The 25,567-nt window shown below is 46.6% G+C and overlaps 1 protein-coding gene across 1 annotated transcript in view; it reads left to right on the forward strand.

Annotated features, from left to right (window-relative positions):
* The first annotated feature begins 872 nt into the window (after positions 1-872).
* The window catches only part of THOP1 (thimet oligopeptidase 1), a 42,925-nt gene continuing 18,230 nt past the window's right edge, over positions 873-25,567 (forward strand). Inside the window, exons 1-8 of the mRNA XM_036754936.1 lie at positions 873-1,204; positions 5,099-5,302; positions 7,044-7,192; positions 10,917-11,024; positions 16,631-16,733; positions 21,495-21,655; positions 24,387-24,522; positions 25,191-25,557. Coding sequence (XP_036610831.1) covers positions 1,189-1,204; positions 5,099-5,302; positions 7,044-7,192; positions 10,917-11,024; positions 16,631-16,733; positions 21,495-21,655; positions 24,387-24,522; positions 25,191-25,557 — 1,244 coding nt within the window. The 5' untranslated portion in view covers positions 873-1,188. The remainder of the gene's footprint in view (positions 1,205-5,098; positions 5,303-7,043; positions 7,193-10,916; positions 11,025-16,630; positions 16,734-21,494; positions 21,656-24,386; positions 24,523-25,190; positions 25,558-25,567) is intronic.

The raw sequence follows: 25,567 nt of genomic DNA on the forward strand, positions 1-25,567 counted from the left end.
GTAAAAATAGACAAGACTTGGTAACAAATTGGATGGGGGGGTACTGCAAGAGAAACTGAGGAGTCGAGCTGGATGCTTGGGCTGTAAGCCTACATGACTGGCAGAAGGGTGGTACTCTCTACAGTAATCAGGAAGTACAGACAAGAGGACAGTTTGGGAGGCAAGGGATGGCGGAGAGAAAGATAATGAGTTCAACTTTGGACATGTTTAGTATAAGATGTTCACGGCACTTCCAGTTCCAGATTCCAACAGGGAACTGGAGATCAGCAACTTATATGTGTTGTTCACGTCCAACTCTTCATGACCCCATTTGGGGTGTTCTTGGCAGATAGTGAAATGGTTTGCCATTTCCTTCTCCAGCTCCTTTTTGCAGATGAGGAAACTGAGGTAGACAGGATTACCCAGGGTCACGCAGCTAGAGTAAGTGAGAGTCAAAGGATGTGACCTGAGCACTGAGAAGGTGAATGTCTCAGATCACACATCTACTAGTATGTGTCCGAGGCAAGACTTGAACCCAGGTTTTTCCCAGGCCAAGGTTGGTCTTTTATTCCCTATGTATCCCTGTCCTTCTCACAAAATGTAAGGAAATTGGAGGACAGATCAGTTTCACTGGGGTGGTGGGAGGATGTGTGGAGAGAAGAGAAATGGGGAAGACTTTCTAGAGGAGGTGATGCTTGAGTATGGACAGGTAGGATATTATCAACGAGCCTCGTAGTGATTCGCCCTATCTGGACTTCATTTGCCTCATGAGTAAAATGAAAGGTCTGTTCCTCCTCTTAAATCCTGGGATCCCCTTAAGAACTGAGGATAGCAGCCCTGTCCCAGACCGGGAGCATTGGAAGGAGGATGCGCTGTGAGGTTTCCCTGGTAACGGGCGCGCGCTTGGCACACCTAGGCGGCCTCTAGGAAACTCTTCCACTACTAAGTGGTTTGGAGGCCGGAAGACCCAGAGAAGCTTCAGTCCTCCAGCGTCCTAGACGGCTCTAGGCGGAAGGAGGAGGTTGGCTCTTTGTCCCTCTGTCCCCCCGCCTCTATGGTTCCGCCGCTCTCCCAAAATTCCCCGGGCGGCTGGTCTATATCTCCAGTCCGCGAAGGAGGAGCCATCCGTGCAGCGGCAGCAGTCACCTGGCGCTCCACCTGCAAGTCTAGTGCCGCTGCAGCCCGAGCCCCGCCGCCGCCGCCGCTGCCATGGCGCCCCCCACAGGTACCACCCTTGCGCTCCCGGCCGCAGACCGGCCCCACGCTCCCTCTCGTCTCGGCCGAGGGCTGCCGCCCGTGCCTCTCCCGCCACGGCATCCCCTCCTGCGGGGAAGGGGCAGGGGGGCCTCGGCAGCCGGGGCTGGGAGCCGGGTCCTGGAATACAGCCTCTCAGACCAACCCCCGCTACCCCAAGGCAGAGCCACCTTGTAGTCCTGGGTGCCGGGAGCCCCGGCCCTAGAATATAGCCACTCACACCACCCCCTTCTACTCCAAGGACCCCCAGCCAGGGTCCTTATGGTCCAGCCCTGCAATCTAGCCACCCAGACCACCCTCTTCTACAAAAAGGACCACCACCTGGGGCATCCTTGTAGTTGTGGGTGCAGAAAGCCAGAGTCCTGGAATATAACCCCCCTCATCACCCCCTTCTACTCCAAGGACCCCCTATCTAGGGCCCCCTTGTAGTCCTGGGTGCAGGGAGCCCAAGCCATGGAATATAATGCCCCCCCTCTTCTACCAAGGGATCAGTAGCCAGGGCAACCTTGTAGTTCTGGGTGTAGGGAGCCCCAGCCCTGGAATATAGAGCCTCACCACCACCACCACCCCCTTCTCCAAGAACCCCCAGCCAGGGCCACTTTGTGGTCCTGGGTGCAGGAAGCCCCAGCCCTGGAATGTAGCCACCCAGACCACCCTCTTCTACAAAAAGGACCATCAGCCAGGTCACCTTGTAGTTGTGGGTACAAAAAGCCTGAGTCCTGAAATGTAGCCCCCCCACCTCCTACCACCCCCCTTCTACTACAAGGACTCCCAGCCAGGACCCCCTTGTAGTTCTGGGAGCTGGGGAGCCTGGGTCCCGTAATACTGGGGCTACTTGCATTTCCCACCACTACAAACCCTCCCTTCTACCCCAGGAATCATTGGCTAGGGCCCTCCTGTAGTTGGGAGCCATGGAGCCTGAGTCGTGTAATACTGGCACTGCTTAGCCCCCTCAGATCCCTCCCTTTTACCCCAGGCACCATTAGCCAGGATACAAGTCCTGGATTCAGGAACTGGGAACCATGGAGCCTGAATCCTGTAATAACTGGGACTGCTTGAAATCCCAAATCCCTTCTATTCCAGGGACTAGCAGCCAGCCAGGACCTCCTTGTAATCCTGGGTACAGGGATTGAAAGCTGCGGAGCCTGGGTTCTGTGACTCCACAGAGAAGTGAAGTAGAAGAGAGCTTTAGGTTTACACACAGAAAGTCTGGATTCTGCCATGCACCAACTGTGGGAGAAATCACTTATCTGGTCTCCAGTTTCCTCATATATAAAATGGGGAGGAGAGGCAATGTGGTCTAATGTCAAGAACATTGGATTTAGAGTCGAGAAGTCCTGGATTCATTCTTCAGCTTTATGATTTAATGTTACTTAACCTCTCTAGGCCTAAATTTCCTTATCTGTAGGAAGGTGGATAGCCCAGGTAGCCTCTTGAAATCCCTTCAATGAATCCTTAAAGCTATGCTGTGGATATGCCTGGGTGGTCTCTTGAGAGCTTTCCAGTTCCAAGTCTGGGGCATTGTGATTCTACCAGATCTTCTCACTTTTACCTCTAAAACTTCTCAAAAGTTCACTGATTTAGAATCACAAGAGACTTTACAGGTCATCCAGCCCAGTCCTTTCAGATGAGGAAGCAGATTAAGTTGCGCAAGTTGGTCAGTCAGTCAACAAACACATTAAGCCCTATATCTAGGCAAAGAGCCTAAAGTTTCTCTTCCCACTAGCCCCTCTCCTTCTATTTCAGATGCTAGGTCCTTTCAGGAAAAGCTGAGGTTGCACATTCTCTATTCTATATTTGATAGACCCTAAGTAGCTGGGTCCTCTGAGAGGACCCCTTCAGGGAAAACTGGAGCTTTCTGCCCAACCAGATTTCCCTCTTCCAAATGTAAGTGTTGTCTGGCGATTGGAAAGCCAGGTTACCCCAGTAAAGCCTAGGCCTGCTTATTTCACTAGACTCACACTTCCTACTCTAGATACTAGACTTGGACTCCTGAGTTAGTTCCTTGGTTACCTGGGCTCTCATGTGAGCTCAGTCTCTCCAAACTCTTCCATCCTGCCCCAGTGTTTGAGTGCAGAAGTTGGGGCTTCTCATTCTGCTAGATAGCATCCTTCTATGCCTGAGTGCTGAGCATAAATAAAAAGGTGAAAACGTCCTTGTCTTTGAGGAGCTTACACTCCAATAGAGCAGATAAAATATATCCACAAATAACGACGATACAGGACAGAATGGCAGTGACATATAAAGAAGTCCAGAGCATTATGGGAAATTTGAGGAGGGAGAGATTACTTTTGTCTGGAAAGGTCAGCAAAGAGTTGGTGCCTGAGCTGAAAGAATAGGAGATCCATTCCAGGAAAGGGTGGTGGGAGGAGAACAGGGAGTGGAGAAGTCCATTTTGGCTTGAATTCTGTTATTCAAGGTAAAGTTGGAAAGTTAGGTTGGAGCCATATTGTCAAGGACCTGCAACATCCAGAGAAACAATGTATATTTTATTATGTTGTTCTTAAATCATTTTTCAGTTGGGTCCAGATCCCCATGATTCCATTTGGCCTTTTCTTGGTGAAGGCACTGGAATGGTTTACCATTTCCTTCTGCCCCTCATTTTACAGATCAGTAACTGAGGCAAACGTTGTTAAGTGACTTGGCCAGGGTCATACAACTAGTAAGTGTCCAAGGCTGGATTTGAACTCGGGAAGATGAATCTTGCTGACTCCAGGCTCAGCATTCTATCCACTGTGCCACCTAGCTACCCTAACTTTATTCTGTAGGCAATAAGTAGAACAGGGCCCTGATGAAAGAAATGGATTGATAAGATTACTTGGTCAAAAGGAGAAGAGGTCCATGGGGAGAGACTGGAGGCAGAGAAGCCAGTTGAAAAGCAATGACAATAGTCCAGGTAATGAGGACCTAAACTAGGTTGACAGCTGAAGTTCAAGAATTGGGAAGACTCACGAAGCAACCAACAGCTATAACAATGTGAATAAAAACAGCTCCAAACGGCTACAAAAGCTGAGTCAAATACAGTGTTGCAACACCCTCTTATCTAAGTTAAACACATGGCCTTTTTGTGATTGATGAGCTACAAAGTGGGGAGAGCTGAATACCATCAGTTAGAATCACTACTGGGAGTTTGTTTGGGACTGGCGTGTCAAAACCAAACATGTCCCATTCCTCTCCCCACCCCCCTCAGTTTTTTAAGATGAGGGGCCAATAAGGGAAGCAGGCAGTGTTCTGGAATTGGAAAGGTCTGGACTTGGTATCTGATTAGCTGGAGAGAAAAGGACTTTGATTCAGTTGCACAGTTATTTAGTGTCTCTGCCAGGAAGGACACAAAAATGAATGATAGTCTCTGCCCTCATGGGGATTGTAGTCTGGCAGGAGCCCAGTAAGAGGGAGATACAAACAAGTTTCAATGAAAGTTAGAATGTAAGTGTACAAGAAGAGGATGGAGTATTATGAGATCGTATAAGGAAGAGGACACTTCTAGTTGGCTACATTTTTTCTGTTCCATTTCTTCAGCTAGCTTGGTCTTACACCCCCTTGTATTCTCAGTGCCTAGACAGTGCTTCGAACTTGAGTCAATGTCCTATAAATGTTTGATGGTATTTGAAGCCCCATTCTCTTAGACCCTATTTTGTGTACTGTAGAGGAAGATGATGCTCAAAGAAATACAAAATTTGGTTCTTTCACTTCCGGAGAAACAATTTGTAACTCAGTTTCCCTCCCTACAATCTAAGGAAAGGTGAGCCTTGGGTCTTCTAAGAAGCCTAATAGGTTGTATCTGGGTGACCATGATGGGTGTCTGCAAACATGAGCTACTTATTTGTTTCACTGATCCACATGGCTTGTTTTCCTCTGTCTGCAGGAGATGTCCTGGATAATGTGTCTCCATGTTCTGTGACAAACTACTTACGGTGGGACTTGACAGCAGGGCAGATTGAAAATCTTACCAATGAACTCATTGAAAAAACCAAGCGTGTGTATGATCAAGTGGGATCGCAGGAGTTTGAAGAAGTATCCTATGAGAGTACTCTCAAGGCATTGGCTGATGTGGAAGTGGAGTACACAGGTAAATTTCAGGCCATGACCCTATTTGTGATTGGCTCTTACCCAATGCAAACAAGCACAGTTCAGAGATCCAGCTCATCAGCCCCATTAGCTAAGAGCCAGGAAACTAAAAACCAGTTTGAATTACAGACTTATACCCAAGGGCCTACTCAGTTTGCAGCCTTGAAACTGGAGCCCTCTTTCACTTCTCCAAGTCTGCCTATTTCAAGATGTCTCTTGCCAAATCTGGCCATCTTCTGTTTTCTTGTTTTTTGTTTTTTTTTGTCACCTTGCACCCCCTCACCCAATTAACTTGACAATATAAATTGGGTAATTAGGGTGTGGAAGGCACCATGCTATTAGTCCTCCACCCATCTGTCTCTCCCATTAAAAAGTATTATTGATATCCCTTGTTTTTAACACCCCCTTCATTTCTCGATCTATCCTACTTCCCTTCCCCAGATACTGGCTCTTCTCTTAACTCTGTTTCTAAGTGCTCTTATCTTAGGGACTAATGATAACCCTTAAATCCCAGGTGAAGCATTTTATAAGAACATCTGCCAGCTTTGGTTTGTTATTCTGTAGAATCATACAGTCCCAGAGCTGAAAGGGGCTGTAGGGCTTGTTGAATTCAGCCACTACCTAAAACCAGAATTCCTCTGGCCAAGTAGAAGAGGTGTCATCTTATGCTGGAACCATGGCTGGATGTGGAATGAAAAGGCTTAGATTTGAATTCCAGCTTTTCTCCTTTCTATCTGCGTGACCTTGGGCAAGTCACCAAATGTCCTTTATGTAAAATGAAGGGGTTGAACCAAATGATTTCCAGCAGTAAATTCCACTGGTTCATTAGCCATTTAGCCTTTTCCAGAACCCTCTCTTGCATTCTATTTTCCAGGCCTTTCTTGTTCCTTGTCCTGGAGATGTCACCGCAGTAATGTGACATGTCAGTAGTCACGTGACCTGTCAGGGGTGGCTAGGCCAGCTTCCTGAGGAGGCTTGAGGTCCCAGAGCAGATCTGCTTGCATAGCAGGTGCTTCCTTACCAGGATCTCTTGTGCCAATGAAATCACAGGTCTCCCCTTCCCCCTGATAGTTTGCATTTTCTTCTGGCTACGTGGTGTTTTCCTGCCTACACTCACACACCCTACCACCAGTTGAATGTATACTCCTTGAAGGCAGGGTGCATAATAGATGCTTATTAGGTTAAATTAACACCTTCCTGACCTGCTCCTGGGCAGGCTACTCCATTCTGGGATAGTGTAAGTTGCCAGGAAGTTTTTCTACTTGTGAGTAGAAATGCTTTCCTTTTATTTCTGTCTTGGAGAGACAGAGAGTCTGGATTTTTGCTGATGTTGGGACCTTTCACAGAATCTCAGGAGGGACCTTAAAGGAAACATAGTCCAACCCATACCCTGAAAAAAAAATCCCCTCCCTGACCTAATTGCTAAGTGACCAGCTGACTTGGTTCTGGTGCTGCCGCTCTGGGGAGGTCCCAGGGAGAATGGCAGTGAGGTGGAAAGACCCCTGGTCTCTGAGTCAGGAAGCCAGGGGTTAGTCCCAGCTCTCCTGCACATCTGCTAAGGGACTTTATGTTTTTCTCATTTGCAAAATGAGACCAGTCCTGTCTGCCTCAGGGCTGTTGGGAGGATCAGGTGAGTCTCTCATAACTATTCTGTGACTCACTGAGGAGGGTTTAAAATTGGTGTTTATTGCTTGACCACTTGCCCAACCTGACATACTTTCCCCTGCTTGACCTCTTTTCAGTTCAGAGAAACATTCTGGATTTCCCACAGCATGTCTCCCCCTCCAAAGATATCCGAACAGCCAGTACTGAGGCTGACAAAAAGCTCTCCGAGTTTGATGTCGAGATGAGCATGAGACAGGATGTGTACCAGAGGATCGTCTGGCTGCAGGTGAGTACCAGAGGAGGAGGGACTCTTTGTGGTTTTACTGTGCTGTGGCCTTTGGTTTTAGGCCACTTATTTCTCCTCCAACTCCTTCCTTCCTGAAACCTTCTAACCCTTCTGGAAACAAAGAGGAACCCAGAAGCAAAGCTGACCAAAGCAACAACTGTATTGGACTGCCTAGAATTCGCTTTGTACCCACCATTAGGAAAGACCTTCTTCGATGCACTCAGAACGTAACTGCTTTCTTAGGGTTATTAATAGCTTATTAGCTTAGGTTCTGCTTTCTTCACTGTGCATCACTTCCTGTAAGACTTTCCACATTTTTCTCAATTACTCATATTTGGTGCAATATTAGCCCATTCCATTCCTAGACCTTGATTTGTTTTCAGTCATTCATCCAGGGAAGAGAACTGCTCATTGGCCCATCCAGAAAGGGTACAGCTGGCACACAACCTTACTGCAATAACATTTCTCTTCAGTTTAAAGAAAAACCCAATTATTCTGAACTTAAACACCAAATAAAATAGGTGTTTCCATATATCTAGTAGCATGGGAGAAGAGGGTTGTACATGAAACTGGGAGTCTATTGTGTACAGCTAGCTATTCCTTTTAAATATATAATAAATTTAACAGGTAACTTTAAAAGCTGTGCTGCTTGTCTATAATTGTGATTCCTTTTGCTTTCTGTTCTTTTCTGTGCATTAAAAATAATGCTTCAGTTACTCTTTCTTTTTTTAAAATGGCATTACTATGTCCACTGCTCCCTTTTGATCTGTCCTCCTCCCAAAAAACCCCTTGTAACAAATATGCAAAGTAAATTCCCACATTGGCTGTGTCTGAAAACGTAGGCCCTATTCTGCCTCTTGAGCCTGTTGTCTTTCTGCCGTGGGAGAGAAGGAAGGCCTGTTTCATCAGAGGTCCTCTGGTAAAGTGGCTGGTCACTGTACTGATCCCAGTTCTTGTGTCATTCAAGGTTCTTTTTTTTACGTTATTGTTGTTATTGCATTAACTGTTCTTGAGCAGTTCCCATAAGTCTTCCCAGGCTTCCCCGAAACTCTCTTTTTTTACACCATGATAATATTATCATTTGCTCACCTGTTCCCCCAGGGTAGGAATCTGGTAACTGATCCATCCAGAAAGGACATGAGGCCGCAACTGGCGTAGAAACTTAATGGAGGAATAGTAACATTTTCCCTTTGGTTCTCCCATCACCATAAAGTCGGTCACAGTAAATGTTTGCTGATGGGTGAAAATGGGGAGGAGAAGCTTTCGAGCTGACTTAGCAGCCAGCAGAAATCAGCTCCCCAGACTCCAGGATAGATCAAATGCATTTGTGGCACGGGAGCAGCTCGTTTGGGTGAAGCATTCTACATAGAACGGCCCCTGCAGGAAGGCAGTGGACGTTTGATCAGCCCCATTCGGCGGCTCAGATCGGAGCTCGCCCTTTGCTCCACGGTCCTGAAGTGTCACAGCTGGCCCTCAGCTCCACCTCCTCTGGCTTGTCTGCGGCACCACACATTTGGTGCTTTTCAGAATTACTGGTGATTAGCCACACTTTGCAGGCGGAGAAAGAGACACGGGAAGGTGATGATTATTTTGTTTGATCCCCATAATAGCCCTTTGAGATAGGTACGGTTATGCTTATGCCCATTTTATGAGGAAGCTAAGGCTAACTTAGGTTTCAGGGGGATGGATATACATCTTGTAAATATCTGAGGCAAGACTTGAGCTCAGGCCTTCTGAGGCCAAGATGAGGAAAACAGGCCTTCTGCTGTGCTACCTTCCTTCGTGAGACCTGCTCTGGAAGATTGTGCCCACTTCTCAACCATAATGGAGAGTAAAGAAATTATTGGGTGACTTGCATTGCGTGTGTGATGTTTCTGTTACTGCCATAGTTTAATAGTTGTTACCAGTGGCCCCTTTGTGGGCTGAGCTTCTTCCTGGAAGAGAAGGTGAAGGGACAAGAATAACACGTCTCTAGCCCAGGTTGTTAGGGAGGAGGAAGGGTCCTAAAGGAGACTGAAGCAAGGTTTTCATGGAGAGGGAAGTACTGGGGCTAAGGAGGGGAGGGAAGACTTGATCCTTGCATGAAGAATGCCATGGATATCGTTTACCTAGGTTTCAGCAAAGCATTTAATAAAAGCATCTCATACTATGTGGTGAAGATGGATTAAACAGTGATATAATTAGTTGGATTTAGAACTCTTTGGATAGCTAGACTCAAAGAGGAATTGTCAGGAGGGTGAGATCTCCACTGGAGTGTCCCAGGGCTCTGTGCTTGGCCCTGTGCTGCTTAGTATTTTTATCAATGCCTTGGATAAAAGTGTAGGTGTCTGGTCATTGCAATTTCGGGCAACACAAAGGTGAGAGAAATAACTAACAAAGCAGGTGACAAAGTCAGTGTCCCAGAGGATCTTGACAGGCTAGTGCATTAGGCTGGATCTACTAGAATGAAATTCAGTAGGGTTAAATGTTAAGTCTTGCTCTTAGGTACAGAAAATCAGCTTCACAAGTGTAAGATGGGAAAGGCACAGATAAGCAGTTCTGAAAAAGATCAGAAGTTTTAGTGGACCAAAAGTTCAAGAGTTAGCAGTGACATGTGGGAGCCAAAAAATTTAATTCCTTCTTGGGCTTCATTAAGAGAGTTCCTTTAATAGATACAATAGTGAAAGACTCACGGTACTCAGCTCTCATTGGACCTCATCAGAAATATTGTGTTCAATTTTGGGCACCATCGTTTAAGGGGGACATTGATCAGATGGAAAGTGTCTGGAGGATGACAAGCAGGCAGAGAAAAGGGCCTTAAGTTCATGCCACATGAAGATTGGCTGAGTGAACTGGACATGTTTAACTTGGAGAAAAGGCTCAAAGGAAACATGATAACTGACCTCTGATATTTGAAGGGTTGTCATGTGGGGGAGGGGTTAGTTTTGTTCTCTTGGCCCTAGGGAGCAGAACCAATGACAATGGGGAGAAGTTGAAAAAAGCCAAATTTAGGCTTGATTTTGGGGAAAACTTCCTAATGATTAGAGCTGCCTCAAGAGGTGGTCAGCTTCCCTTACTTAGAGATCATCGAGCCGGGCCTAGGCAGACATTTGTAGAGTGTGGTCTAGTGAAACTTCCTTTTGTTTGTGAGTTGAACTAGATAGCTGCTGAGGTCCCGTCATGTTTTAGGAACAACACTGAGAGAGCAGCCAGAGGAGTGAGAACAGTGGAAAGCAACTGTCCTAGGATTGGATGAAAGAACTAAGGATGTTTAACCTAGAGAAGAGAAACCTGGGGGAGCCAGGACTGCTGTCTTCTGACATATGAAGGGCTGTCTTCTCCCCAGGGTTTAGGATCCTGTAGTATAGAGGTTACCGAGAAGCAGATCTCAGTCAAATGTAAGGGAAAGTGTCCCTATTATAGCTGTTGCCAAATGGAATGAGCAGCCCTGAGGAGACAGTGAGCTCCCTGTCACTGAAGGTATTCAAGTGGAGGCTTTATGAGTCACTAGGATATTGGGGAATGGTTGATGCTTCAGGTCTTTGTTTCACTAGATGATCTCTTCTAATTATAGGATTTTGTGAGGTGATTTCCCCTCCTGAGGCTTAATTTTCATCCGTAAAATAAAAGGGTGACGTTTGACTGAGAGGTCTCCAAGGTCCCTCCCAGTTCTAATATTCTGTAGTTCTGAAATAGTGTCCTTTGAAGTTATCTGTAAAGAAATTTGGTTTTCTCATTTTCCTAGGAGAAAGTTTCGGCAGACTCACTGAGGCCAGAAGCCAAGAGATACCTGGATCGGTTAGTTAAGCTGGGCAAACGGAATGGTCTGCATCTCCCAGAAGAAACTCAAGAAGTAAGAGCTCTCACTGTGTGTCCACATGGGCACAAGCTATGGTTGAAAGGAAATTAAGTCACATTATTGGCAGCAGCTCTTTGGGGTTCCCTAGTGAAGAATCCATGGGTGCTCAATGGCATGGGCTTACTCCCCCTCTTCTTTACTGTGCAGTCTCCTGCTTTGGTGTTTTGTGACTAGATGCCTTGGTGGGGACCATCCTGCTGTCTCAAGAGGCCCTTCTCATTGAAAATCTTTTCTCTACAAGTAAATCCCTTGTGATCTTGGACAAATCCCTTCCTCATTCTGGACCTCAGATGACCTCAAAGGTCTCTTTCAGCTTTGCATGCACTGTTTGAGCAGAGGTAGTTATCTTGTTTTATCTGACAGATAGTTGGGGATGTGACAGTCTGCCTTTTTTCTGCTCTTAAGAAACATACCAGAGTAAGGAAACTAAAAAAATAGTAATGTACTCATCCGCATAAGCATTTTCCTTACAAATATTTATTTCCCTTGAAGGGTTGCCATGAGATGTCAGAATAAAATCTTCAAGATGGAAGGTAGCTCAGTGGCCATTAAGCATGCCCGACAGCTGGTCATCCGACCTTTGTGTAAAGACTTCTAGGGAGAGAGAACCCTTTGTTTTTTTTTATATTGGGGGGAAATGTTTTTATTAATGCTTTTAAAAAACGTCACTGTGGCTTCCCAATAACCCTCACAGAATCCTCTGTTTGAACAATAACATTGATCATGAGTCCTCTGGAGTTAAGAATGGTCATTACGTTGACCTGAGTTCCTAGGTCTTTCAGTGTTGTATACCTTTACATTACTATAACTACACTCATTCACTTCTTTCCAAGTCTCTCAGAAGTAGCAATATTCTGTTACATTTACATACCACCATTTATGTAGGCATGCCCCTGCTTTGTTTTAATTTCTCTGGAATCTTAAAATATGCTGCTATAAACATTTTGGGGAACCCTCTGTATTACAAAAAAGCCCATCTCATGTTGTGAATGAATTGTTAGGAAGTTTTCCCTGAAATCATCTACCTCTTTTCTGTTAATTCTACGCCTTGTACCTGGTTCTCCCCTCTGAGGACAATCTTTGTTAATCAAGGCAGCCCCTTGGCTATCATGTCCCCTCAAGTCTTCTTTTTTTTCAAGCGAAATATCCCCGGTTCCTTCTCTTAATCCTCACCATCCAGTGTTTGCTTTTCTGGAGAATTTCTTCCGCTTGTCAGTGTCCTTCCTTAATTTGGCATCCAGAACTGAAGACAGTCCTCCAGAGGAGATCTAGTCAGAGTAGAATATGCTGGTGCTGTTGACTCTCCAGTTCTAGACAGTTTGCTTCTCTTCTTTTTCCAGTGGCTTCATTAGCTCTCTTTGATTGCCGAAGCATACCCTTGACTTGTGTTGAGCTTGTGGGCCACTATAACACTCTGATCTTTTTCAGATAAGCTTCTGTCTAGGTTTATTGGCTAAATATCTCTTACTTGTGGTGTTAATTTATTTAATCAAGTATAAGGCTATACATTTATGCCTATTAAATGTCATCATTTTGTAGAGCGCTTAGTGCAGTTGTGCTAGAGAGCCACTCTCAAGGCCAGGAAGACCTGGATTCATGTCTTTTATCTGATACATACTGGCTCTGTCTCTCTGGGCAAGTCACTTAACCTCTTACTGCTCCAGATTGCAGAGGAGGTGCTGTCCTGCCTTGGCAGAAGGAATTTCCGTGCCCAGGAGTTCCTCTTACCAACAAAATCACAAGCCTAGCCCCTCTCCTCATTCCTGCATTTCATCTTATTAGATTTGACCAAATATTGTAACTGTTCAAACCCCTTAGGATTCCGACTGCCGTACAATGGTGTAACCGACTTTCCCAGCTTTGCATCATTTGTGGATTTAATAAACACACCTGGTGTGCATTCAGCCCCATCATTGGTGAAAATGTGGAAAAGCACATTGATAGCAAGTGCTCTGAGGCCTCGATAATTGAAACCAAACTTACTGGTTTGTGGTTTGCAGAATCCTTTTTTTTTTTTTTTTAAGAATTAGAGGGCAGCTAGGTGGCACAGTGAATAGAGCACCGGCCCTGGAGTCAGGAGAACCTGAGTTCAAATCCATCCTCAGACACTTGACACACTTACTGACTGTGTGACCTTGGGCAAGTCACTTAACCCCAATTGCCCTGACCTCCCCTCTGCAAAAACCAAAAAAAAAGAATCAGGATGTTTGCTCTTCTTGTGCCTTCTCATACTTCTCCCCCCTTTCTATCTTTCAGAGATCACCAGCAGGGGCTTCGCTATCATAGAACATCCCTCCTCTTTCAGGCCCCTGCCAGGGCTGTAGTTCATCACCGTGTAGTAACTTGAGCTCAGCAAGGGCAGCATGGAGGTGTTCTCTTTCTTCCTTCTTCCTTATCTTGAGTATCTGTTCCCTATTAGCCATTTTGCAGGACAGAGGAGACAAAACAGAATAAAACAGGATTAAGTTCTGTCTTTTCTCCATTGTCACCATCACCTCATCCACCCCAATCATTGACTGCATCCTTTCTTTGGCCTTTCTCTTTTCTCCAGTATAGTTTTAAAAAGCCTGTTTTTAACCCTTAGATTTCTTGAGCAGCTTCTGCTCAGTCTGAGATTTAGCCTTCCTGGCTCTGTTCTCCTAGGACCAAGGGCAGAAACTGTCTTACTTTTGTATCTCTACCTGCAGTGCACGGTCAGCATGAAGGTACTTAAGAAGTACTTATTTGATCTCCTGTTACTGATCATTTTCTATACCTGTCTTTAAAATCTTGTTTGGTCGGTGAGTTCCCTGTTCATCCACATAGATCTCTTTAGACAAACTACTCCTTTTGCTCCTCATTGGAATTGAGAATTGAGTAGTGCCCCGTACATAGTGGATCCTTGATAAATGATCATTTATTGAATTTCCTCTTTCTGCTTTCAGAGTTTCATTCTTGAGAACTTCCAATTGTTAGAACCCTTTGCTGTCTGCTCTCCCAAATTGTCGAGTGCATGACAAAGTTGGCCCAGCCTTTCTTTCCTCCCCCAGGGGTGGGGAACCTGTAGCCTTGAGGCCACATGTGGCCCTCTGGGTCCTCAAGTGTGGCCCTTTGACTGAACTTAAGTTTGGATTCAGTCAGAGGGCCACACTTAAGGACCTAGAAGACCACATGTGGCCTCAAGGCCATAGGTTCCCCACCCCTGTTCCAAACTCTGTAAGGTTCCCATAGCAGCCACCTTATCCTTATTAGTAAGAGCTGCAGAGTACATACTTCATTTCTTGCTTTTTCCATTCTCTGAAGAATGAAATCATTAGAGCAAATCAGTGAATTATTATGTGCTCTGCTTTGGATTGACAAGAACTCCACATGTTATCTGGGTGGCTGAAGTCTCCCATCACTACTTTCCTAATACCTCTGTGATAGGCCTCTGATCTCTTTCCCATACTCTGTACCTTCTTACCTGAGTATTCATGACTTCAAACACAAACATGGCTTTTGTTTCACACACCAGACTGGTTTGCCATGATCTATATATAGCCATATTCTTGTGATGAGTGTCAGCGTATAATGTTCAAGTCATGTTTATCAGATGAAGTTTGACCTCTTGTTTGAGGACCTGTAGTTCACCTTGTTAGTTCTTTGTACTTTTATACATTTGTCAATAAACATGGGTTTTATTAGTGGCTCTTTTTTGCATTTCATGTCTATGAATTTCTGGGCATATCTTCTGCTCTTCTTCCCGAACTGTAGTCACTGCCTGTGGTATCTAGCTTAGTGGATATACCAAGGCAGTTTTCTTGCTCCCTTTTTAGAATTAGATTTTTGTTGATAACTTCACTTAGATTTCACCATGTCCCAATCCCTTCTAGAAAGCTATCCTTTATATCAATTTTTTGAAAAAAGAGGAAAAAGAGAAAAACAATCAGCAAAACCAATCAATATATATATATAAAAAATCTGACAAGTGCAGTCTTCCACATCTGGTCTCCCCTGCCCCCTTCTGCTTAGGTAGGGATGGAGGCATTTTCTCCTACATCTTCTTCTATGAAAATTTCATAACAAGTTTAATGCCTTTTTAATTAGATTTGTGAGTCACTAGGAAAATTATTTCCTAATGGTCCTTGTTAGATGCACTCCGTTCCTGGCTAGGAGCCTTCCATTCTTATATTCTGTTCTTTTGTTTTTAATTATGGTCCAGAAATCCCAATCCTATCCTCAGATGCCATCTTCTTAGCCAGCTGTTCATTTTCCAGATCTGCCATTTCTTTTTGAAGCCACTGCCTTTGACAGGCAGCAGCGATGGAAGCACCACCTTCAGTCATATGATTCCCACACACTGTGTGGTCCAGGCAGACTGCTTTCCCTCACGTTCAGCTTTAACCCTGCATAAGCTGTCTCCCATGTCTGGAGATGCACTTCCTCCTCTGCCCCACCTCTTAGAATCCCAAGGTCAGGTCAAGGGCCATTTCCTGGCCTGACAGTCCTGAATGTATGTTCATCCCCTCACCCCCAGCTTCTAGTACCTACATGAAGTTCCCTTATACCTACTTTTTATATCTGCCTACCTGATAGTATTTGCCTCAAAGACTGTAAGCTTCTTGAGGGTAAGTATGGGCTGTCTCATATTTGCCTAACCTGGTACCAGGGCCCAGCTTTGTGCTTAGTGCCGAGGATACGAAGAAGCACAAACAGGCCCCTACATTTGAATGGAGACAGCAACGTGTGAACAGGGGATACAAAGTAGACATGGGACTAGGCAGGGCCTCCTGCAGAAAGTAACCTTAAAGCTGAGTTTTCAAGGAAGCCAGGGATTCTGAAAGGTCAGGGTGAAGAGTAAGAACATTCTAGGCCTGGGGACATCCATTGCAAAAGTTTGGGGGGAGGGGTAGGTGGGTGAGGAGCGCCAAGTAGGCTTAATAAATGCTTGTCTTGGATCTTCAGCAAGCAGCTTGTTCTTGCAAGCAGCACTCTCCCCCCATAAACACCCTTCCCCCTTTTGCTCCACACATTTCAGGCAGAGCTGCCTTCAGAACCAGTTCCTGAAAGGCACAAAGGGAAATCAGCCTTGTTGCTTTTTACTCACACCTGCATTTTTAGTAAAAGATATAGTATCCTCAGCTTGACAGAACCAGCCTCATTGGCTTAGTCATTAGGTGTGACTTCTTGGCTCTTTGAAATCTCTCCTCTAAAGATGATGATTTTCTAGACATGAATAGATTTAGAAGGACAGGCCATAGACTGTGAAAGCCTTTCATCCCCAAAGAGAAATTCCTGAAGTAACTGTAGAAATCTCTTTGAAATAAGCATACACAGTCTCCTTAAGTAACTATTTTAAGGGGAGTGGGGTGGGGCAGAGCACTGGTTGAGAGGGCTAAGTTGTGGTGTGTTTTTAAATGATATTACTTTACAGTATACCTCATAAACACACACACATACTCATACCCCTCCCCTTCTTTTTCCTTTGTCCTTGCTCTTGCCACAGGGCTGCAGGTGCAACCAGTGAGACCCCCAGGGTCACCCAGGGGAGCTCCCTCAGAAGTTAGAACCTACACAGCTCCTTTTTCCCTATGGCTCCCTTCTTCCTGACCCCTCACTTCCTTTCTTTCTTTCCCCTTTAGAATATAAAAAACATTAAAAAGAAGCTAAGTCTCCTTTGTATCGACTTCAACAAGAACCTGAACGAGGACACTACCTTCTTGCCGTTCACTCGAGAGGAGCTGGGTAAAGAAAGGGTCCCCTGCCAGTATTTGCAGGGGTGGGGGGAGAGGAGAGAGGGAGGGTGCCAGGAAGGGAGGGCGGGTACAATATTGGCATTAGTTGCCATCAGAGCTCCTATGGATCTAGGAATTCTGAATAAGTAGAAGGAGACAAAGAAATCACCAAAGGCTTTCTTCTGTTTAGGCCACAGGCCAAAGTTTGTGTGTGACCATTTGGGGACAGTCAGGTCCTCTCATGTGTGGACTTCTATCTTAAGCTTAGTGCTTACATCATTCAATCATTTGAGTTATAGATTATGTCACTAGACTATGAGCTCTTGGAGGGAGAGTCCTTGAGTTATTTTTAAAAATAATTTTATTGATAGTTTTTGTTTTTATAATGCCTTAATTCCTCTGTATTCCTTCTCCTTCCCTCTCCCAGAGAGCCATCCCGTATTACAAAGAATGTTTTTTTAAAGAAAAGAAGGGAAAAGCAATCAACAAAATTGTTTAATACATCAAAAAAAAAACCAAACCCAAATCTGGCAGAATGCGCAGCATCCAATCTTTAGGACCTGTATCCTCTGCAGGGCATGAGGGCAGGTGTCTTCTCACGTCTCTCCTCTGAGACCATGCTTATTTTTTGTTTTTCTGTTGTTTTGGGGGGATTGTTCTTTTCATTTACATTATGTCCTTTGTTCTCTTGGCTTTGCTTACTTCATTCTGCATTAGTTCATGGTAGGTCTTTCCATACTTCTCTGTATCTATCATATTTGTTGTTTCCGATAGCTCAGTAATATTCCATTACATTAACATACCTCAATTTACATAGCCATTCTAAGTCCTTCAGAATTGTCTTGGATCACTGAGGATGGTAAAGTCATTCACAGTTGATCCTCATCCAATACTGCTATTATTGTGGACAGTGTTCTTCTGGTTCTGCTCATTTCACTTTGCATCAGTTCATGTAAGTCTTCCCAGGTTTTTCTGAGAGCATCCTGCTTGTCAACACAATAGCACTTTTTAAAATTAAAAAAAAGAAGGAAAAGGAAAAAATCAACACAGTCAGTCAATACAGTTGAAAAAGTCTGGAAATATGTGGCATGTGCAGCACTTGAGGACTCCCCACCTTTCCAGAGGGCTCGGGAGTTTTCTCAGATCTCTTCATTCGAGTTCTGTGTGATCTTCACAATTTTGCTGCATTCACTTCTGATTTTTTTGAGCATAGCTTTTCTTTACTTTCCCATTGTTGTTACTTTGTATATTGTTTCCTTGGCTCTGCATCAGTTCGTATGGATTTCTCCATACTTCTTTATATGTCACATACATCATTTCTCACAGCACAGTAATATTCTAAAATGGTTGTGCTCATTCACAGTTCCACCACCAATGCATTGGTGCTCTATCTTCCCACAAGCCCTCCAGCAGTGACTTCCCGCCTTGTGTCATTTTTGTCAGTTTGCTGATTTGCATTTTTCTTATTAATGATTCGGAACATTCTTTTGTGTGGTTGTTAATAATCTTTGATTCTTCTTTTGGGAACAATCTCTATGCCCTCAGAACCTGGCTTGGTGCCTGGCCCTAAGGATACAAAGACCAAAAAACCCAAACAAACAAAACCCAGTTCTTGCCCTCAAGGCTCCTACATTCTAACAGATATCTTGAAGATAGCCTGTACTCTTATGGGTAGAGACTAAGTAAGTACAAAGTTATTGTGTTATTTGTTGCTGAAGGAGGTTCCAAAGGGCTCATGTGACCCCTGAGCTGAGATTTGCAGAAGGCCTGGGATCCTAAGCAGTGGAGGGGAGGAATAAATGTGTTCCTGACCTAGGGGACAGCCTGTGCAAAGGTATCGTAAGAAGGTAGATGGAATGTTGAGTGTGAGATAAGCAGGTGAATCATGTTAGGCCACTGAGTGTTTGAAGCGGGGAACAGTAATGTGGCATAAATCTGGAAGGATGGAAAGATGGGCTAGAGCCAGATTGTGAAGGGCTTTAAATGCCAAACTTAGGAGTCTATATTTGATTCCAAAGACAATAGGGAGCTCTCAGAGCTTCTTGAGCAAGGGAGTGACGTTTTCCATCCTCTGTTTAGTCATAAAACTTGAGCAGCTGTGTGGCTCATGGATGTGTGGAGAGGGGAGAGGTTGGAGGCAGGGATGCCCAGTTAGGAGGCTCTCATTAGTTCAGATAATGAGGGTTTGAAGGAGAATGTGAGTGGCAAGGCTGGGGTAGGATCAGTAAGCTTTGGCAGAGGTTTGGATATGGGGGATTAGCAGAAGTGATGATGTGCAGATGACACCAAGGCTCTGAATCTGGGTGACTGGAATGATGATGCTCCTTCCACAGAAAGGTCAGTAGAGAGGAGCTATATTATATGACCATGAATCTATCTTAACCCTTCTTTTGCCTAGGGAAATTTTCAGCCTGTATCACCCCAATCTCTCTAGAGGTTTTTTTTACATATCTGTAAAATGAGTTAATTACATGATCTCTCAGGTCTCTTCTTATTTAGCGTCCTGTTTTATTCTAGGATTCCATGGGCTCATACCCTAAGGAGTCAGCTAAAGCAGGGCAGTAGCTAGGTAGGTACTATGAGTCTAGGCAGGCCAGGGAACAGAATCTAGGACATACCAAAGGGTCTTCAAGAACAACACCAGAGCCTGGGCAGCGCCACAGTTGTATATATGGGCCTTCATATGTATTTATTTATCTGACTGCTGGGTATTTGTCTGGCTCTGAAGAGGGAAGGAGCATAGGTGCCAGGATCACTAAGCTAGGCTAGAATGCAGGTCCAGAAGGACAATAGAAATCAAATAACTGAATCCCACCTCCTCAGCGTACAGATGGATAAAGCGCAAGAGGGCAAGACTCCTGGGATCATAGGCTTTAGAGGTAGACGGTCACGGGCGAGGGCAGCCGCAGCGCGGCTCTCGGTAGAGCTAGACGGTCACTGGCGAGGGCAGCCGCAGCGCGGCTCTCGGTAGAGCTAGACGGCCGCGGGCGAGGGCAGCCGCAGCGCGGCTCTCGGTAGAGCTAGACGGTCACTGGCGAGGGCAGCCGCAGCCCGGCTCTCGGTAGAGCTAGACGGTCGCGGGCGAGGGCAGCCGCAGCGCGGCTCTCGGTAGAGCTAGACGGCCGCGGGCGAGGGCAGCCGCAGCGCGGCTCTCGGTAGAGCTAGACGGTCGCGGGCGAGGGCAGCCGCAGCGCGGCTCTCGGTAGAGCTAGACGGTCGCGCGGGCGAGGGCAGCCGCAGCGCGGCTCTCGGTAGAGCTAGACGGTCGCGCAGGCGAAGGCAGCTGCAGCGCCGCGGGCCATTGCAGCCGCAGCGCGGCTCTAGGTAGAACTAGACGGTCGCGGGCGAGTGCAGCCGCAGCGCGGCTCTCGGTAGCGCTAGACGGTCGCGGGCGAGGGCAGCCGCAGCGCGGCTCTCGGTAGCGCTAGACGGTCGCGGGCGAGGGCAGCCGCAGCGCGGCTCTCGGTAGAGCTAGACGGTCACTGGCGAGGGCAGCCGCAGCGCGGCTCTCGGTAGAGCTAGACGGTCGCGGGCGAGGGCAGCCGCAGCGCGGCTCTCGGTAGAGCTAGACGGTCGCGCGGGCGAGGGCAGCCGCAGCGCGGCTCTCGGTAGAGCTAGACGGTCGCGGGCGAGGGCAGCCGCAGCGCGGCTCTCGGTAGCGCTAGACGGTCGCGGGCGAGGGCAGCCGCAGCGCGGCTCTCGGTAGAGCTAGACGGTCGCGGGCGAGGGCAGCCGCAGCGCGGCTCTCGGTAGAGCTAGACGGTCGCGCGGCGGCTCTCGGTAGAGCTAGACGGTCGCGCGGGCGAGGGCAGCCGCAGCGCGGCTCTCGGTAGAGCTAGACGGTCGCGGGCGAAGGCAGCTGTAGCGCCGCGGGCGAGTGCAGCTGCAGCGCGGCTCTCAGTAGAGGTAGACGGTCGCGGGTGAGGGCAGCCGCAGTGCGGCTCTTGGCCTTCTGGCTCTCGGTCCGCTACTCTTGGTGTTGTGCTTTATTGGCGCTTGTGAGTGGGTTTGACCTTTATGGTTCTTTTATATCATGGAAGCCTGGGACATAGACAGTGACCTGAGATTTATATTTTAGCCAGAAAGGCTATCTTGGTTATTGCCTCCAATTCCATTTTTCATTTCTGTGATCCTCTGCCTTTCCCGGATGCTCTCTTTACCCATTTACATTTGCTTTTTGGACTCCTTCGTCATCTTCACCTCTAGTAGTCTTCAGCTTTGCATGGTAGAACTATAGGTTTTCCTCTCCATTTTCTCTCTGGAGCCTCATTCTTGCCATGGGATGGGGACCAGGCAGTAATTATTATCCCCATCGAACAGAGAGCAATCTTGACTCAGTGATCACTCAGTGTCATAACTAGGAGACTGCTGGAGGCAGCGATGGGCAGCAAACTCACTCTTCCGATGGACTGAACCAGCTACATGTCTAAGAATTTTAGGTTAATGTTAACCCAGCTATGTACACTCATCTCCCTGGCAGGCATAGAACATAGAGTACCAGAGCAGGAGAAGACCTTCAGAAGGCAGAGGCAGGAGGGTTCTTGAGATGGTTGATTACCTTCAAACCCTTCTCATTTTGCAGGGGGAGAACTGAGGCTGACTGAGGAAATGAAATGCCCTCAGTCCCTCAAGTCGGAGGCAGAGCCAGAACTGCAGATCCCAGTGCCTGTTGTTTCTCACACTTAACCTTCTTAAAGCAGATCCCCCTCTGCCTGCTTGATAGAATTTTGGCTCTTAAATAAACTACCTCTTCCTGACCTTGCCTCCACAGGTGGCCTTCCTGAGGACTTTCTGAACTCCTTAGAAAAGACCAAGGATGATAAGTTGAAAGTCACTCTCAAGTACCCCCATTACTTTCCTCTCCTAAAGAAGTGTTATGTTCCTGAGACCCGGAGGAAGGTTGAAGAGGCTTTCAACTGTAGATGCAAGGAGGTAAGAGGGCTCCCAGGGCTCCTCCAGCTCAGGAGCAGGGGCTCTGATCTCCTTCCGTCACCTTCACCCTCATCCTCTCTCTGCCTTTGGTATGTCTAAGACTAGGTATATTAGGAAGGCAGAATTTATGATTTCAAAGAGAATCTCATATGTGCCTAAAAGGTCCGGAACCGCAGGATATAAGGAATACTCTAGGCAGAAGGCAGGAGAACTAAAGCATGTATTTACACTCCACAATAACAAACCACAAACCCCAGCGTCCCCATTTTGATATTTTCATCAAAAGCTTCCAGGCCCAATAAGTCCGCCTTACAAGGGTAATCAGAAGGCCACAGAGAAGCGAGATGGTGTAAGGCAAAATCGTATACATGCTTCCCCTCTACGGTAAGAAGATTACCCACTAGCCTCTAGTCAGCTCTGCTACCAGCAGCTCAGCTTCGGCTGTAGGTGTCTCTGGCTCCAACTGGAAAAGGAAAGGAGGATCTTCAAGCTGTCCTCTCCCCTCTTATAGAGTTTTTGACATCATCAAGTGCCGCCTGAACGACCAGGGCCGATTGGTTCTTGACTTGGCCCCTCCCCCAGCATAGACCACGTTAACACACCTCCCCTCAGCCAGCGCCACGACTCATCACACAGGAAGCTCTGATCCTGCCCCGGAAGAGCAAGCCCCAGCGTCCAGGGAAGCTCAACGAGGCGAGCTGAGTCATTCAAAGAAAACAAAGTCCATTCTGGCTACACTAGGGCTGACCTTATAGGGATTCAGATCACCATTGTGAATGCCAGGCGGGTAATGAGTCTGGGATTCTCCTAGGGCTCTGAAGGCAGTTCCCTAAGAATAGTTGAGGTCTGTTGAGATAAGTGTGCTTTTTCCTGGGGGGCTCACTTTGGGAGGAATCACACTGACCTATTAAAGCTTTGCTATTTTATAGTCATGTATTACTAGGAATAAGGGAACCTGGTCTTCCTCATTGTGCTTAGTCCCCAGGGGCTCAGATCTGCCATTGAGCTATGTATTCATGTTGAGGTAAGCCTCTGTCTCTCTCCTGGTTCTCCTTTTAAAACACAAATTCCTCTGGGAAAGGTAACCCTTAGAGGCTCTACCTTCTGGGGTAAATGAGATTACTGTCCTTTAAGGAACGACAGAGGCACCATCTGGCCTTGTTCATTGTAGAAGTCATCCTCTCCATGTGTCCAAGATCTTATTTAACCCCTGGTTATTTGTGGAAGAGCTCCCTTCAGGAGGGCCTGGAAACTTAGACCTTTGGTCAACTCTCTTGCATTCTCACATCCAGTCAAGTTAACAGAGAATTGTGCCATCAGGCCATGTCCCTCTCAGTCCCCTCCTTTCCATTCCTACAGCCACCACCCAAGTCCAGCCCCTCATTTCCATCAGCTCCTGTTACAGTATCCTCCTAACTGCCATCCCTGGTCTCCTTCACCTTCAGTCCATCCCAGACTCATTACCCGCCTGGCATTCACAATGGTGATCTGAATCCCTATAAGGTCAGCCCTAGGTTAACCTTCCTAATGCATCACTCTGATGATATCACTCCCCTCCTGACACCTTCAGTGGCTACAAGATAAAGTCCAAATGCCTCAGCCTGGTGTTCAAGGCCCTTCCCACTCTGCTTCTACCTTCCAGCTTTATACTGATCTCCCTCAAGCCACACCAGTCACACCATCCCCAAACATGCGGTGTTTCTTGGCATTAAGGTCATTTCTGGAATCCACCACCACCTCCTAGAGAAGTTCTGCCAAGCCCTACTGGTCAACCTCACCTCTTCCCCTCAACTAGAAGTGAGCTCTTCCATTCTGTCAGCTCTCATGAATATTTAGAAGATATTTGTTGTCCCAAATGAATCTCTAACTGGTAGAATTTCAGGCCATGTAAAACAAAATGCCACATTTGGACAATGTGAGGGAAAAGATATTTTGGCAGACTACCCCTCACTCCTGTCTGAAAATCTACCCATCCTCTAATCTATTTCTTTTTTGCAATTCAACACACATTTATTAAAATTCTGCATGCTGGTGCAGAGCATAGTCCTTAGCAATGAGGAAGGAAAAAAGGCTTAGCTAAGGTGAGGGTCCTGCCATCATGGAGCTTACAGTCTCATAGCAGAATAAAACACGTATCTAAATAACTAGGGTATAGAATAGAAAGGGGCAGCTAGGTGGCGCCATAGTGGATAGAGTGCTGGACCTGAAGTCAGGAAGCCTCATCTTCCAGAATTCAAATCCGACTTCAGACACTTATGAGCTGTGTGACCCTGGGCAAGTCACTTAACCCTGTTTGCCTCAGTTTTCTCATCTGTAAAATGAACTAGAGAAGGAAATGGCAAACCACTTCAATGTCTCTGGGGTCACAAAAAGTCGGACATGACTGAAAATGACTGAACAAGAACAAACAATGCAAAGTAGAAAATGAGAGCTCTGCACAAGGGCCTGTGTTTGAATCCCCAGCTTGACTCCTACAAGGTCTTTAGGCCCTTGTCTCCTCATCTCTAAGTCAAGGAGGCTGGATTAGAGGGACTTGAAGCCCCTTCCTCAAGGCTGTACAGGCTTTGACCTTCCTCCTCTTCTAAGCCCCCTGGTCTTAGCTTCCCTCATTTTTCACCAGCGGGGTGTTGTGGTTGTGGGCCCTGCTGGTGGTTGGGGGACATGGCCATCAGGAGGCCCCTAGTGCAAGCCCAGGATAACGTCACCATGCATGGTCTTTGATCTCTCCTAGGAGAACTCCGCGATCCTCCAGGAGCTTGTGGATCTCCGGGCTCAGAAGTCCAGCCTTCTAGGATTTAACACGCATGCCGACTATGTCCTAGAGATGAATATGGCCAAAACAAGTCAAGATGTCGCCACATTCCTAGGTAACGCCCTCCACCTTCTCGTTTAGCTGGGGCTTCCAGCATGCCGAGGATCTCTGCACTCGGGGTCTGCTGGCCACTGGTTGTAACATTGGGCAAGTCACATGGCATCTCTCAGTCTCCTTATTCAGTCTAGAAAATGGAGACATTGACACTTAGCCTGCTCATCTCACAGGGTTGTTGTGGTGATTAAAGTGAATGAGGGAGTATATGTAAAAGCTCTGGGATGCTGTGGCATGTGGGGATTGGGAAGAGTGCTGGGCACTGAGCTGGGATGGCATCCATGGTGGCATTCCAGCTCTGACATTTGCTGGATAGATGAGCTTAGGGACGTTTCACCCCTGGAAGGCTTAGGTTCTTTAGCTGAAAAGTCAGCCTAACCGAGTCTAGACCTTAGAGCTATAAAGGATCATAGAGAGATCTTCTTGTCCACCTGTATCATTTTACAGGTGAAGTAACTGAGACCCTGAGAGACTGAAGGGTTTGCCTAGGTCATAGCCAGGAAGCGAGGGCTCAGACCCCAGTCTTTGCCACGTTTGTGCTCATTCATCTCATCTATGCCCCATGAGGCTTGTCCACAGCTCTATACCACAGGACTGTGGTGAGGAGCATGCTCTGTGATCCCCATCATCATTACTATTCACTCTCTTAAATGCTGTCTTCCTTGCCAGATGAACTGGCCCAGAAACTGAAGCCTCTTGGGGAAGAAGAGCGAGCCATCATTTTGGAGTTGAAAAAAAAAGAATGTGAGAAGCGGGCCCTGGATTTTGACAACCAGATCAATGCCTGGGATATGCGTTACTACATGAACCAGGTGGAGGAGACCCACTATAATGTGGACCAGAACCTGCTAAAGGAATACTTCCCTATGCAGGTGGTCACCAAGGGCCTTTTGGGCATATACCAAGAGCTCCTGGGACTGACCTTTGAACTGGAAGAGAATGCCAAAGTGTGGCATGAAGATGTGAAATTGTATTCCGTGAGGGATGTTGACTCAGGCAAAATGATAGGAAAATTCTACCTGGACCTCTACCCCCGGTGAGTATCA

This window comes from Trichosurus vulpecula, chromosome 1 (genome assembly GCF_011100635.1).
Source record: "Trichosurus vulpecula isolate mTriVul1 chromosome 1, mTriVul1.pri, whole genome shotgun sequence".
Taxonomy (NCBI): domain Eukaryota; kingdom Metazoa; phylum Chordata; class Mammalia; order Diprotodontia; family Phalangeridae; genus Trichosurus; species Trichosurus vulpecula.